General features: G+C 53.6%; 4 protein-coding genes across 4 annotated transcripts; 2 read left to right on the forward strand and 2 right to left on the reverse strand.

The window, feature by feature from the left end:
* Positions 1–1,631: 1,631 nt before the first annotated feature.
* MYCTH_2115420 (uncharacterized protein) lies at positions 1,632–2,100 on the reverse strand (the record flags this gene model as incomplete). Its single annotated transcript, XM_003659825.1, has 2 exons — positions 1,632–1,891; positions 2,040–2,100. The coding sequence occupies 2 exons, from the start codon at positions 2,098–2,100 to the stop codon at positions 1,632–1,634; spliced, it is 321 nt and encodes a 106-aa protein (XP_003659873.1).
* Positions 2,101–2,505: 405 nt separating this feature from the next.
* MYCTH_2297381 (uncharacterized protein) lies at positions 2,506–4,303 on the reverse strand. Its single transcript, XM_003659826.1, has 5 exons — positions 3,793–4,303; positions 3,327–3,696; positions 3,094–3,211; positions 2,945–3,015; positions 2,506–2,876 (listed from the first exon to the last, which is right to left on the reverse strand). Exons 1-5 carry the CDS (start codon positions 3,883–3,885, stop codon positions 2,566–2,568), a joined length of 963 nt encoding a protein of 320 aa, XP_003659874.1. The 5' UTR covers positions 3,886–4,303; the 3' UTR covers positions 2,506–2,565.
* A 474-nt stretch (positions 4,304–4,777) lies between these two features.
* MYCTH_2297386 (uncharacterized protein) lies at positions 4,778–5,614 on the forward strand. Its single transcript, XM_003659827.1, has one exon. It carries the CDS (start codon positions 4,925–4,927, stop codon positions 5,420–5,422), a length of 498 nt encoding a protein of 165 aa, XP_003659875.1. The 5' UTR covers positions 4,778–4,924; the 3' UTR covers positions 5,423–5,614.
* A 1,005-nt stretch (positions 5,615–6,619) lies between these two features.
* On the forward strand, positions 6,620–10,784 carry MYCTH_2297389 (uncharacterized protein). Its single transcript, XM_003659828.1, has 3 exons — positions 6,620–6,646; positions 6,851–9,386; positions 9,442–10,784. The coding sequence occupies exons 2-3, from the start codon at positions 6,915–6,917 to the stop codon at positions 10,633–10,635; spliced, it is 3,666 nt and encodes a 1,221-aa protein (XP_003659876.1). The 5' UTR covers positions 6,620–6,646; positions 6,851–6,914; the 3' UTR covers positions 10,636–10,784.
* Positions 10,785–13,689: the final 2,905 nt, after the last annotated feature.

Below are 13,689 nucleotides of genomic sequence, written 5' to 3' on the forward strand. Positions count from 1 at the left end.
ATCTTGCCTAACTAGTAGAAGATGTCGTATACTAAGCAAGCGATCTTTGTAAAACGCGCGAGTTTAGCCTTATCGAGCTCGTACTTCTCCGTATTGTCTATACTAGCGTGTTTTAGGTCACTCCGAAGAACTATACGTAACTTCTTAAGATCCTATACGTAACTGTTAGCGATTTGCCTATACATTAGGGGTAGAGGTTCGGGATCTAGGGACTTATAGAAGCCTTGGCTCTATCTAGCAGAGCCTTTGTCAAATCCTTTGCCGACCTAACGTAAGAAGTAAAACTACTATTATAGTTAGTATAAGCATCGCAAGAGCTATCAGACATATAGGCAATTAGTATATATCTCCTTACACTTATAGGAACCGTAGGTATAATAGTAGTAGTAGGAGCTAGCACCAGAATGATTATAATATTTGCCAAAAGAACGTCCTACTAGAGCCGACCGTATATATATTCTATAGGGCACCTTGTAAAGCTTGCTAGTAATGATGTCACTATATTTAGTCAGCTCGAACGATCTTAACGTGACTAGCAAAGCGCCGAGAAACGGCAAAACTAGCAGGGACAACAGGAATACTTATAGTTTAGAAGCTAGTTTAAAAGCTTTAGCGCGCTTACGCTTTCGAGGCATTATAGGAGCAGGAATCGACCTACTAGTAGTAGCCGTATTCGTGATAGGCATACTTAACGAGTTATCTATTAATTCAAGCATAAGAGGCGCTATCCTATTATTACTATAATTAAAACTAGTAATACTATTACTACTATAGTTATAATAGCTATATTTAATCTATAGCTTTAAAGAAATCGCTCTACTATATTTGACTCTTTTAGACTTCTAAATACAGAAGGCAGGCCCCTAAAGGAGCTATTAGGGTAAGAGTAACAAAGGATATAACACTAGGAATAGTATTACTACAAAGCGTAGTTAAACGACTATCGCCTTCAACTAGGGGGTATGTCAGAAGCTATAGAGCTTCTAAGAGTATTAGCCACATACGTGCTATAGCGTATGAGGCGTCGTTGCCAACGCTTTGGCCAGTTCCTTTGTCTATAAATATCAGTCGTTTTGTCTCCTTTGTAGATAGTCTTAATAAGGCACTGTCTCCTTCGTACAGCCACCTACTACAAACTGCTTTCAACGCTCCCGAAGCTCCCACTGCGTTCGGCAGACTGCGACATAGAAACTGTCTGCCAAGTTGCGCTAACACTTCCGAAAATATATGTAAACTCTCGAAGCTCAGTACGGGCTTTGCTAGGTTGTCATGTCCATTCTGATGTGTTTAATTAACGAAAGGCATCGACGCATGTTTGATTTCCAGGGCATAAACTACCTAATACTCTTATCTTTTGCCTTCTAGACGCTGAATATTACCCTCACATCCGGAAAGCTAAGATAACCCATTTCATTCTCCTGCGAGGGCGGCTTCTTCTCATTTTCCTTGTCCTCTCTCCACCGTCTCCTAATTACCGACAACATCATGTCAACAACGACCCCCCTGTTAGTTACCACGCCTTGTCCGTCTTTCCATAGCCAACAAGACACGGGCGCGGCCCAGGAAAGGTTGATAGAAAAACGAGAGAACTACAAGGAAAACCGCCCCTCTCTCTTAATAATCAGAGCAACTCAGCCGTGAGAGGGCTGGTTCCGCCCACCGTGGGGCGCCCTGTGGTGGTCCCTCCGCTCCTTGCCGCCGGCGCGGCTGTACTTCTGCCCGATGTCCTCGGGGAGCTCGCCCCCGGCCGCGCTGACCACCTCTCCGAGAGAGGTGGCCCCCAGCTTGCTGTCGTCGAGGCCGGCCCCGGCCGCGCTTCCTTCTGCTGCTCCCTTCCGGCTCCCCCCTTCGCCGGCCGAGATCACGTTCGGCTTGGCGGCGTCTGCGGAGACTGCGAGTGGGACGGGACGGGTCAGTATTAATTAAGGGACGGCATGTCAACAGCATAATTACGGGTGGTAATTAATCAAAAAGCGTGGGGTTTCTGGAGAGAGAGAGAGAAAGGGTGTGGAGGTGATGGAGCAGAAAGGGTTACAGACTCTTGGCGCCCTCCTTGGCCATATCGAAGAGGTTTCCTCCTTGTGGTTGAGCGTCAGACATGGTAGGCTGGACGTTTGTGTGGTAATTATCAATTAGGTGTTGTGCTATCGCTAGCTCTTTTTCAATCGGAGAAAGAAGAGCCAATAGCTATTTGGCTGAAGCAGCTTTTCTGTGCGTGTATTATTGAAGGGAAACAAAGAGGCCGTTGCGAGTTGGTCTGGAAGACTGTCCCGCCGCTACGTCATCGAACGCTCCGAGGACACTGAACGCTTTGCAATGACGTCTATGTTCGAGGTTTACATGCCTACACTCGTCTATTATTCACCGAAATAGAGATTCTGAATGTAGGAGTAGAACCCAACTATGAATGATGGAGGCGCAACGGGGAGGAGGGAGGGGAAAGGGGGGTTAATTAGATCCCAAGTAATAATTAGATCATTTGCCGTCGTTTTGTTCAGTTGCGAGAGAGGTGGTCACACCGTACCCAACCTACCTTCGTCATGCGCACTTGATGTTTCTTATGTTTTAGTCCATTGCTTGAGTATTACTGCTTCTAGTCGCGCTGCTCGTAATCCCGCCACCTCTCTCTGCGATTTTCTTTAGGACACACCAGTGACTGTGTTCGACCTCTCTCCTGACGGTCCATCTCCCAGTTTCGGATCCCGCAACCTGGGTTGAATCTCTGCTCCCCTGAATCTCTCCGCGGAGGGCTATATGTCTCCCTCTGATGCTACGGCAGGTATTCAAAAGCAGCGGGCGCATGAAGGGGATGGAGGCGGCGCTGATGATAACAGCGGCTTCGGCGGCGGCCCAGATGATCAAGTCTGTAGAAACGTCTTGGGAGAGTTAGCTCGTACTTTTGACAGCCCCATGGGCGAGGACGGGTGTCATGGACATGACACACAGGTGAAGTCTGATTTCGGTTTTCCTGCCATTGGCAGGAAGGTTGTCTTGATAACCGCTGTGACGCCAGCCCTAGCAACGATGCGATATTATCCGCTATTAGCGCGCGATCCGAAATGGGGGTGTATGGTCATCCATCCTGCACCGTACAGGACTCCTAAACTCATCGCGATGCCGACGCCAATTTTCTCGGCTGTTTGAATCCTCATGGGCCAAATGAGAACCCAGGGGAATATAGCGAGGGCAAAGTCCATCGCGGCGGACCAAGCTGCTCCAAGATTAAAGCAGCAAGTCAGCCCACCCGTCCACCAATCGACAGTTGGTTTTAGATTTTGCGACGGATCGGAATGATGCCGAGGGTTAAGGAGAGGTTAAGGACATACAGCCTGCAAAAATCGAGTAAGCAGTGTAGACGGCTCGTGGCCAGCACGAGCCGTCGAGCTCAACGTCCCACAATTTCTCGGTCGGCTGACACTGGGCGAGGAGCAGGGCCGCGCACGACCACATGGCCATATTGACGCTCACGATGACACTCCACAGGAAGACTCTGTGCCACCGCTCAAAGGCAAAGCGGAGCAGGGTGACGGCGAACGAGGTCTTGCTGACGGCGACGGCCAAGATGGCGAAGAACTCGGCAACGAAGAGCAGTCGTCCGGCCGCGATGGAGTCATCCAACGACACGGAATCCAGATGTCGGCCGACTCCCCATCTCGTCGAGGCGATTGTGAGGGCAACGTACAGGGCAAGGAGCATCTGGCAGTGGAGCGCCTCCATCAGCGATGAGCCCGCGGTGGATCCGGGAACCGGCTACCGATGTATTAAATAGTTCAACGGATGGGGCCAACATACCCAAGAAAATATCAAGATGTAATCGTCCAAACCAATGACCTTGTGGTATCTCCTCTTACACCAGAAGCGGAGCGCCATAAACAGCAATGACATTGCTGCCATAACCGACATGCATGAGATCAGTTTCCGGGTGTTGGATTCAGTATTAATATTAGTGGCCATCGACGAAGACTTTGGCTGGCCACGGGTTGGCATGGCCAAATCGGGTTATTTCTGGGCCCTTTCCGGCTCTCGGACGATCAGCGAGAGCCGTAATTAACTGTTGGGAGGCCGACCGTCGCGTCGCCGCTAACGTGTTGCTCGATCGCTCGCCGAGGGGGTCGCCCTCGGTATATGGGGCTTCGGGGCAGTATGCCGAAGAGGAGTGCAGGGCATCACGCGCTGGTTGGTTGTCTCTGGAGAAAGCACCCATTTGCCCCGGGGGCGTTGGAGCGGAATGATGATGGTCGCGTCATGGGTGCGGAAAGGTCAGCCAAATTTCAGATGGTAAGATGGATCCGAGACAATTCATGATCCATCATCCAATCAAGCAAGTCATAGTCTGTGCTTTTTTAGGTGAACACCTTCACCGACACTCGCCACATCGTCAGGGCATCAGGACCCAAGTCGCAGACTTGCACTTAAGCAGTGCGCAAAAACGACGCCGGGGTTTGGCAGTCGAGTTTTGTGATGGTAGACTCTTCACTGGGGTTGCGAGGTTCCATTGGATGCAGTGGGTTGTCGTGATTGCAATTGGCACGGGCAAAATCGATGCAGTGAGGCCTACTACTCCGTTAACCACACTGATACCTTCGCCTTTCCATTGGCAGATGACGCCGCGGGAGAATGCGTATTTCATCGTTGACTGGACGGAAATGTGCCTGGTTGGCCGCGTCAGAACCAGCGTGCCCGATGTTGTCGAGCTTCGCTGGTGAGGCCGAGACGATGGCTACCTAAGGAAATAAATAAATAATTAATAACGCGGCAATGCGAGGAGGTATTTATCAGATAATTAGAGGTCAGAGAATCATATTCCGTGGGCCCCCTCCAAGATCTTTGCCCAGCGTTTGGATATCTGAACGACTCACCGAATCGCGTTCTGGCTGCCTGCCTCGGGGAAACCGCCCGATCAGCGTCTTCTCTTCAGTTCAACATGGTCCCTACTGCCAAGCGATACAAGCCCAAAGCCCAGAGATATGAGGAGACGACTGCCATGTTCCCCTCCCTCCACGAGGACGTCATGAACGCGCTTGCTGAGTGCTCGATTGTCCCCGAGCCGTGGTTCAATAACAACGAGACCGACGGGACCGTGATGGAGGACTACTCAACATTCGTCATGGGTCGATTCGACTGTCGCAACCAAAAATGCCCTCAACGCGGTTGGAGTAGCAAGAAGATTGCCATCTGCATCCGGCGGTTTCCAAACTCCGGCTACAATGCGACCGTTTACAAGCAGCGTTGCAAGTCCTGCGACAGGCTGGGCACGCTTCGGCTCGACGACAACTCATACGTTGAGAGAGTCGCGTACCGGCTGAAGAAGTGGGCTGGCGTCCCCATGGAGATGCCATTGTATCGTGGGATAATATCGGGTGGCCCCCCGCACATGTTTGAGCTTTGCGAAGGGTGCAAAGCGGGACGCTGTCAGGGATAATTAGGTGCCAGATGTTACGACTTGGTTCGCGGTTTGGGTTCAGTGCACGGATTGTGATCAGGTCGACCCTCGGCAGTAATGAGGGCTGTGGCTCATGAGCCATTCAGGGATTTGTCACAGATCGAGCTGGCGAATGTCTGATGTACTGTACAGGTTATACCTCGCTGAAATTGAAAAGGTAGATATGTCGGCAACCGGATACAACGGTTTCCCCGTCATTTCCCCGTCAAACCTTGCCCGCTTCATCAGATCGATCGCATTGGAAAATGCTTGAGTTACACTAGCTTAGGTATCTGTATTTCGATGTCAACGAGAAGGTGTCAATCAGACTAGTCGTCGAACTTTGCCCCTGACACCTAGTGTAGTTAAAAACGGATGGTACAGCTATCTAATCATTCCTTCCTCGGGCATGGCTTGATGGATATGTTCATCGTGGGGAGAAAAAGCACAGTGCAAATAAGGTAGCTGGTGAAGCAACTGGCATTTGAGGCACAATCGGCAGCCCAAGTAAAATAGTAACAAAAATATCTTGTCGTATTCATCTTCTTTCTGAAGAGGAGGGAAATATTGTAAACCACGAAACAGAGAGGGAGAGAAAGTGAAAGATAAGAGAAGGGGAAGAGTTTGTGACTGATTCTGCGAACAGTTCCCGAACAGTTGGCATCACAAACCATGGCCGATGTCTTATATAATAGGTACAGTACTCCGTACACACGTGTGTGTATGTATGTACATACATACATACATACTTCGTACGGATTAGTAGGTCTGTTAATGTTCCTGGCCAGAAGCACGGTCCTGTGCCGCCGTACCGTGTCTGGCCTGTTTCAGGCCCCGCTTGCTTGCTCTCAGGAACCAACAGGCGACTGCCAAACCACGTGAATGGCCGATGCGCGTCGGTTGGGCCCGTTGTCCCTACAGTAAGGATCTGGAACGCCAGATGCCAACGTCATTTCTCCAGACCCCAGCGCGGCAGGGAACATATCGGTCTTGAGCACAACATCCCCGCTCTACCCACTCGTCTTGCCTCCACAACGCTGCTTCGACCCCCCTCCGAAGTCCCTACCACTCCACGCCAACCGCGCGCGCGATTGCACTTGGGCATTCTTTTTTCATTTCATTCTTTTTTCTCCAACAGATTGCGCTCCTTGAAGCTACGACCAGACTTGGATCCGATTCAATACCCGAGCCCAGCCGCTCGACGACGATTGCTGGTCCGAGGTGGTTCGTTGTCTGACCATGCCTGACGCGGGGGAGAGGTAGGCAGCTCTAACCACTCGGATCTTAGCTCTCTGACAGCAGCCAGTGGTGTGAGCTACTCCGACAAGATGTTGTCTCCCAGACTTTCGATTCTGCCCCGCGCAGGTCGCAGCAAGACGTTGTTGTTGTTGTTGAAACCCCTGGCTAACACGACCCTTTTGCGCCCAGCTCCCATCGACGAACTAAATCTTCCACGTTGTCTCTGTTGAGGCGAAAGGGCACCGAGGACGCCATGTCTTCATCCGACAGTGCCAGGCCCGGCGGTGCGGGCGCAAGCACGACGGCACCAGGAACTAGCGCGCCACAAACAACTTCCGAGGCTGTTGCACATCAACAATCGAACAAGAGCCACAGCTCGAAGCTCTCTGTTTCTGGAGCTTCCATCGGCCGAGTACCCTCGAACACCCCCTCGATAGCCGGTGGAAGGTCTCTCAATCCGAATGACAGAGGGACCTCGCTCGAATCATCCGTCAGGAAATTCCGCATCGTCGAGGCGTTACGTAACGGCGACACGGCATTCATCTCCAAGGCCATCCGCGAAAGCGCCGACAACGGTCCTCGCATGAGCACCTCCTCATTCACCACCCCGTCAGGACCTCTCGAAGATACCACAATACTCCATTTGGCAATCCAGTGCGCTGAACAACCTGTCGTCGAGTACGTCCTGTCCGACGGCGCCGGCTCGCTCGATATCAATGCGCGGGATAAGGATGGCAACACACCCCTCCATCTGGCGGCGGCCCAGGGCAGGACGCAGGTCGTGAGGCTGCTTCTAGAGAACAAAGACATCAACGACGCTATCGCCAACCATCAGGGCCGTCTCCCCATTGACCTTGCCCGAAATCCCGACATCTTTCAACAGCTGCAACTTTCGAGGTCTTTGTTCGCCGAAAACAAGGTTCGGCAGGTGCAGGATCTCATCCTCCACGGCGAACTCAAGGTCTTGGAGCAGGTGTTGGAGGAACCGCGCTTCAAGACGGTCCTGGATATCAACAGCCCCGAGTTTGCTTCGGAACCGACTACGGTGCAAACGGGCGGAACGCTGCTGCATGAGGCGGCACGTCGCAAGAACAGCCGCCTGATCCAGGTCTTGCTCCTACACGGCGCCGACCCGTTCCGCCGGGATCGCAAGGGCAGGTTGCCGCAAGACGTGACAAAGGACGAGATCACACGGGCAATGTTGAAGAAGTCGCCGGCTGCTGTGGCGGCCCAGAGGGGCATCCAGGAGAAGGCCGTCTTGGGTTCCACGGCGCAAGGTGCGGCCTCGGCGACGCCCGGCGACCCACTTGCCGGGCGCGAGGCGCGGGAGATGAAAGGATACCTCAAGAAGTGGACAAACTATCGCAAAGGATACCAGTTGCGGTGGTTCGTCCTGGAGGATGGCGTTCTCAGTTACTACAAGCACCAGGATGACGCCGGCTCGGCCTGTCGCGGCGCCATCAACATGCGCATAGCCAAGCTGCACATGAGCCCCGACGAGAAGACCAAATTTGAGATTCACGGCAAGTCTTCCGTTAAATACATTCTCAAGGCAAACCACGAGGTCGAAGCCAAGCGCTGGTTTTGGGCCCTTAACAACTCGATCCAGTGGACCAAGGATCAAGCCAAGGAGGAGGAACGACAGCGGGCTCGCAACGCTGAGTTGCTGAAGCAAGCGAAAGCCGAGCACTCCCATTTGGCCGAAACGCCAAGCGAGAACGCTAGCGTTGCTGAAACGTCGCGCAGCAGCATACAGCTCACGCGGATGCACTCCTCCGCTCGTGCGTCTAGCAAGAGCGGGGTCCAGGCTAGCGGTAGCAACGATGACGATGACCCCGGCGACGCCGCTACGGAGGCAGACAAGACGGATCGCAACGGCGGCGGAACGGTTGCGGAGGACGACGCCGACGACGACGAGTATGGCGAGGTGTCGAGCGGACAGGATGCCCCCCCGGCGAGCAAGGACGCCTTCACCATCACGGCTCAGTCAGCGAAGCTGCAGCTTGAGTCCATGGCTAATGTCACCTCTGCCCTGCTTCTCGAGTCTTCCAAGAACCCCGCACTCACCTTGTCTGATCCCAAGACGTCGCAAGCTTTGGCGACCTACGACGCCGCCATCCGCTCGCTCACCGGCCTCATCGGGGACCTGCTCCGCATCTCAAAAGACCGCGACGCATACTGGCAGTACCGCCTCGACCGGGAGTCTGAGATGCGGCGCATGTGGGAGGAGAGTATGGCGCAGGTCGCTAAGGAGCAAGAAGAGCTCGAGGCCCGTATCGGCGAGGCCGAGTTAAAGCGGAGGATGACGAAGCGCATTCTTAAGGAGGTCGTCGAGAACGGCATCCTCGAGGGCGGCCAAGTCCCCGCTTCGACCGGTCAGGCTGCTGAAGCGGCACTTCAGGAGGGGGCTGACACCGAGGCCCCAGCCGATGGCGTGAGTGCGAAGTCGCCTCCCACCAGCCTGTCAAGGCGGCAGACTGTGATGACCCAGATGGCGGTCATCTCGGACTCCGAGTCCGACGAGGAAGAGTTCTTCGACGCGGTCGATGCCGGTGAAGTCGAAGTCTCGCAGCTTCCGCCCTCGGAGGTCACTACCTCCCAGGAGAAGCAGCAGCTGGTCATCTCGGACGCATGTGATATCAGCAGCTCATTCAAGGGATATGAGAACGGGATCCGTACGCGGTTGAACTTGGACGCGGATAACCGGCCAAAGATCTCGCTCTGGGTAGGTTCCAGTGGACATTCTGATGGAGGATATCGTTTGCTCACCTAAGTCATAGGGCATCCTCAAGTCCATGGTCGGGAAGGACATGACGAAGATGACGCTGCCCGTCTCATTCAACGAACCCACATCTCTCCTCCACCGCTGTGGCGAGGACATGGAGTATTCAGATCTCCTAGATCTTGCGGCCGATCGGGCGGACTCAATCGAACGGCTCCTGTACGTTGCCGCTTTCGCTGCCAGCGAGTACGCGTCTACCATTGGTCGGGTCGCCAAGCCGTTCAACCCGCTGCTTGGCGAGACGTTCGAGTACGCCAGGCCAGACAAGAACTACCGCTTCTTCATTGAGCAGGTCAGTCACCACCCGCCAATCGGGGCCGCCTGGGCCGAGTCGCCGAAGTGGACCTATTACGGCGAGTCGGCCGTCAAATCCAAGTTCTACGGCCGCTCCTTCGACATCAACCCCCTCGGCACCTGGTTCCTCAGGCTGCGGCCCACCCACGGCGGCAAGGAAGATTTTTACACCTGGAAAAAGGTCACTTCCTCGGTCGTCGGCATCATCACGGGTAACCCAGTTGTCGACAACTACGGCCCGATGGAGATCAAGAACTGGACTACGGGCGAGGTCTGCCACCTCGATTTCAAGCCCCGCGGCTGGAAGGCCTCGAGCGCGTACGGCATCACGGGCAAGGTCGTCGACGCCAGTGGCCGCGTGCGCTTCAGCATCGGTGGGCGCTGGAACTCGAAGCTCTACGCTCGCTATACCCCGGGCTACGAGGCCACCATCGACGACGCGGCGGCGGCGGCGGCCGACAAAGACAGCTCCGCTGGCAAGGGCGACAGCATCACCGACCCCAACAAAGCCTTCCTCATCTGGCAGGCCAACCCCCGCCCGGAGGGCATCCCGTTCAACCTCACGCCGTTCGTTCTGACCTTCAACCACATCGACGACCAGCTCCGCCCCTGGCTCGCGCCGACCGACTCGCGCTTCCGACCGGACCAGCGGGCCATGGAGGAGGGCGAGTACGACTTTGCCGCGGCGGAGAAGAACCGGCTCGAGGAGGCGCAGCGCGCGAGGAGAAGGGCCCGGGAGGCGAAGGGGGAGGAGTTCGTCCCGGCTTGGTTCTACAAGGCCAAGTGCGAGATCACGGGGGAGACGTACTGGCAGTTCAATGGCGAGTATTGGAAAGTGAGGGAAAGGGCCGGGCCGGGGAGGGAGGGGGTTTGGCAGGGTTTGGAGCCGATTTTCTGAACCAAAAAAAAAAATTAAATAAGGTGCGGAGGGGATGGACGGGTCTGGGTGCGAAACCTGTTAAGACGCACGGCGGAGGTTTCGCGGCTGCTGCTATTGTTGTCGGTTGCGTGTTGCTTCTCGTTCCCGTAGCGACATGTTGTTGGGGGGGGGGGTGGGGGGAGGGGTCGTGAGACGCAGTAGACAGTAGACCTGCTTTGTTTCTAATTAAATAGATTGCTTCGTATGCATTAATTAGTAGATTTGAAGGGTTAACTAGGTCTTGTAAGTACCCTTTTTGTCAACCAGTAATTACCCCCTCCAGTCCCGCCGCCGCATTCGTATTTTGTGTGAAGCACACTGTCTTCCCCAATGATTCATTCCTAAGAGAGCGTGGTAGCTAAACTGTTAATTACGTTCCTAGGTACTCCGCGGGGCTGCCGTGTACATATGTATGTACTGTATGTACTGTACATAATTACATGAGTAGAGCGCCCGTCTAAAGAAAAAGAGCCGCCTGGCACGCTCCCTTGGCACCTTAATTATTGCACAAAGCCTTGCTCTCTGTGACAGGCCAGCTAAGACATGCTAATTAGCCAATATCAGAGTATCCCGGTCAATAAGGAAAGATATTTATTGTCTGTGAACATTATGAGACGTCGAGTTGGACATAAGAGTGAGGATAGGTAAATAGGGATGCGGAGATTGTAATTAATATTTAGGGGTAGAAGAGTTGTTGTCCCTCGCAACGGAATGGAAGCCTTGCGTAGTAATTAGGTATGTACATACATACATACGAGCCCTCTGAATTTAGAGCGTTTGTCCTAGAGGTTAGCTTATTAGCATTCTACGGCGTAATTAGGGGACTTGGTAGGAGGCCCGTTATTACAGGGGAATGGAAGGCTTAGAATGGCATTTCGTATGTCCATTTAGCAACCATTACAGCAGATCATATGGCTGGCCATCATCATCAAATGATGCCGTCTGGTGACGCCAAAGGCACGGGAGCCCTGGATGATCTCCCATGACTGCTGTTTGCTGTCCAGAAGGGTAATAGGGTGTTTTCAAAAGGGACAACGGGGAGCCCATTCAATCCTGTTGGTCTTGGCCCGAGTTTGTTACAGGATTTGACTGTCTGTGGGTCAGATCTGGCTGACCCACCAACAGGGATGACGAGCCAGGGTCAACGTGTATTTAGATAGCTTCTCTGAGTGCCTCTGGCACTTAGAACAATCAACGCTTTTATCACCTACTTCTGCAGACCGTAACAGTTGGTCCAGGAGTGCCGCCCACGGCGCGAATACCGCTGTGGTGTCGTACTTGTTTGCAGCCTCCCAGAGCTGTACTGATTGCAGCCACCGAGCTGTAGCAGAGTTGCTCAAGCTTCGGGAACTCCAGGCCTTCTCCTCCTCCGATAGGCTGCTGCAGGGTGCGTTTTCATCGGAAGATTGATCGGTTACGACGCTCGTGCATCAACCTTGTATGCAAATCGCATCGTTCGGAAGCGGTTATCCGTATACCTACCTGCATACATCCTCACACCGAGTTTGGACCTACATATCCGGTCACACGACATCCCCCATTCGGAGGGAGTGCCGATGTATAATTACGGATGTATGTGCATACGTTGGAGCTGGTCTTGCTGCCTTGCTGCCCGCCTTGTCCTTCGCGGGGTCCGGATGCCTTCGCCCCCGATTGGTTGCCCGGCCTCTGGGAGTAGCATTCCCTACCTAAATGGTGCCGTCAACCGCCACCATGCTAATTCAGCATTATTATCTGGAGTGGGGGCCGAGCACCTCGTCTCTAATTAGCCCGTATTATTATGTCGCCGGCGAGTGATTCTTGATTCTAAATACCAGGTAAGCGAGTCAGTCAGTGCAGCACAGAAAGTCTCCTTTCCCAGCCGGAAGTTTGTTGCATCTTGTCGGAAGGAACCGGGGAGCACAAGGAAGTGTAGTGAAACTTAGGTACAACATGTTGCCTCGGACTCGAGACGGTATGAGCGCGTGCCGCTGTTACACCGGGCGGATGGTGACACTCGTCCAGGAAGGCTGAGAGCGGGTGGCTGGATTGGTGAAGAACTAGGCGAAAAACAATAGGAGTGGTTGGCGTTGAACCCCTGCTGTTGCTTGCGCGGGAATAATACCCGAGACAAAAAGGCAGCACCTGATTATTACCTGAGGTAATAGGCAGTTGAGGCTGGGGTTGGGTGTGCTGAGTACCTAACCTGCACTTTCAAACAAATAGTTAATACTTCATAATTACCCATGAAATGCACGACCCCGGTGTGGGGTATCATCTCGCGTTCATGATCGGACATTGAAAGCCGACCCCTGAGCCTCCAGCCTTGCGGGACTTAGCCGCAGGAAGTGCTAATAAGGCGACTACATCCCCCACGGGATGGATGGTTGGTATCACAGGGCTGCCTTGGCTGGTCGTCCATCTCAGCGTTACCGTGCCGCTCGCTGTAGGAGCCTTGGCGGTTGTTCACCGAAGGCCGAAATCTTGCCGAATATAGTGTAATCTCCAGCGGCAGCCTGGACCAACACTGCTACGATTAATTACTTCGCCCTGGCTGTCCAGCTAGCCATGTGACGCCAATTAAAGTTGCTTTGCTGCCAGTATAATCAGTAAGTTTAGGAGATTACCTTAGTTATTAAATCCGCGCATTCCACGCGATTGTCGTCTGTAGGATGCGGAAAACAACGATCTTCGTACGACTGCTTATGGAGTTCGATGGAGGAGGAAGAAGGAAGAGGCTGACCAGGGCCATCCTGCAGGAAGATGTGGGTGGCTGCAACCGTGGTGGGGCCGGGAACCCTAGTGGGGCCCGGTCCAACCACATCGTCCAAGGCGCAGCCACAAAAGAGTGCGGTGGCCTGTTGCTGTTGAATCACCCTCAATGGTCCGCGCCATGCTTTCGGTACTTAATTAGGTGCCAACACGTAGTCCGTTATAGTACATTACTTTACACGAACGGAGCACTACACCAAGAAGCGAGGGATCTTCCGGTTGCTACCTGGGATGAACCGAGAATGTCCGTACTGCCGAAGGTCGATGAACAGCTGGGTTCCA

The sequence above is a fragment of the Thermothelomyces thermophilus genome, chromosome 1 (genome assembly GCF_000226095.1).
Source record: "Thermothelomyces thermophilus ATCC 42464 chromosome 1, complete sequence".
Lineage (NCBI taxonomy): Eukaryota > Fungi > Ascomycota > Sordariomycetes > Sordariales > Chaetomiaceae > Thermothelomyces > Thermothelomyces thermophilus.

Bases quoted from the DNA above. Each gene is read 5' to 3' on its own strand.
- MYCTH_2297381 (XM_003659826.1), bottom strand. From the start codon at position 3,885: ATGTCATTGCTGTTTATGGCGCTCCGCTTCTGGTGTAAGAGGAGATAC. The intron at 3,212-3,326 runs GTATGTCCTTAA...ATCTTGGAGCAG, and splicing joins TTACTCGATTTTTGCAGGCT to CTTGGTCCGCCGCGATGGAC. The intron at 3,016-3,093 runs GTACGGTGCAGG...CATCGTTGCTAG, and splicing joins GCGATGAGTTTAGGAGTCCT to GGCTGGCGTCACAGCGGTTA.
- MYCTH_2297386 (XM_003659827.1), top strand. From the start codon at position 4,925: ATGGTCCCTACTGCCAAGCGATACAAGCCCAAAGCCCAGAGATATGAG.
- MYCTH_2297389 (XM_003659828.1), top strand. From the start codon at position 6,915: ATGTCTTCATCCGACAGTGCCAGGCCCGGCGGTGCGGGCGCAAGCACG. The intron at 9,387-9,441 runs GTAGGTTCCAGT...CCTAAGTCATAG, and splicing joins GGCCAAAGATCTCGCTCTGG to GGCATCCTCAAGTCCATGGT.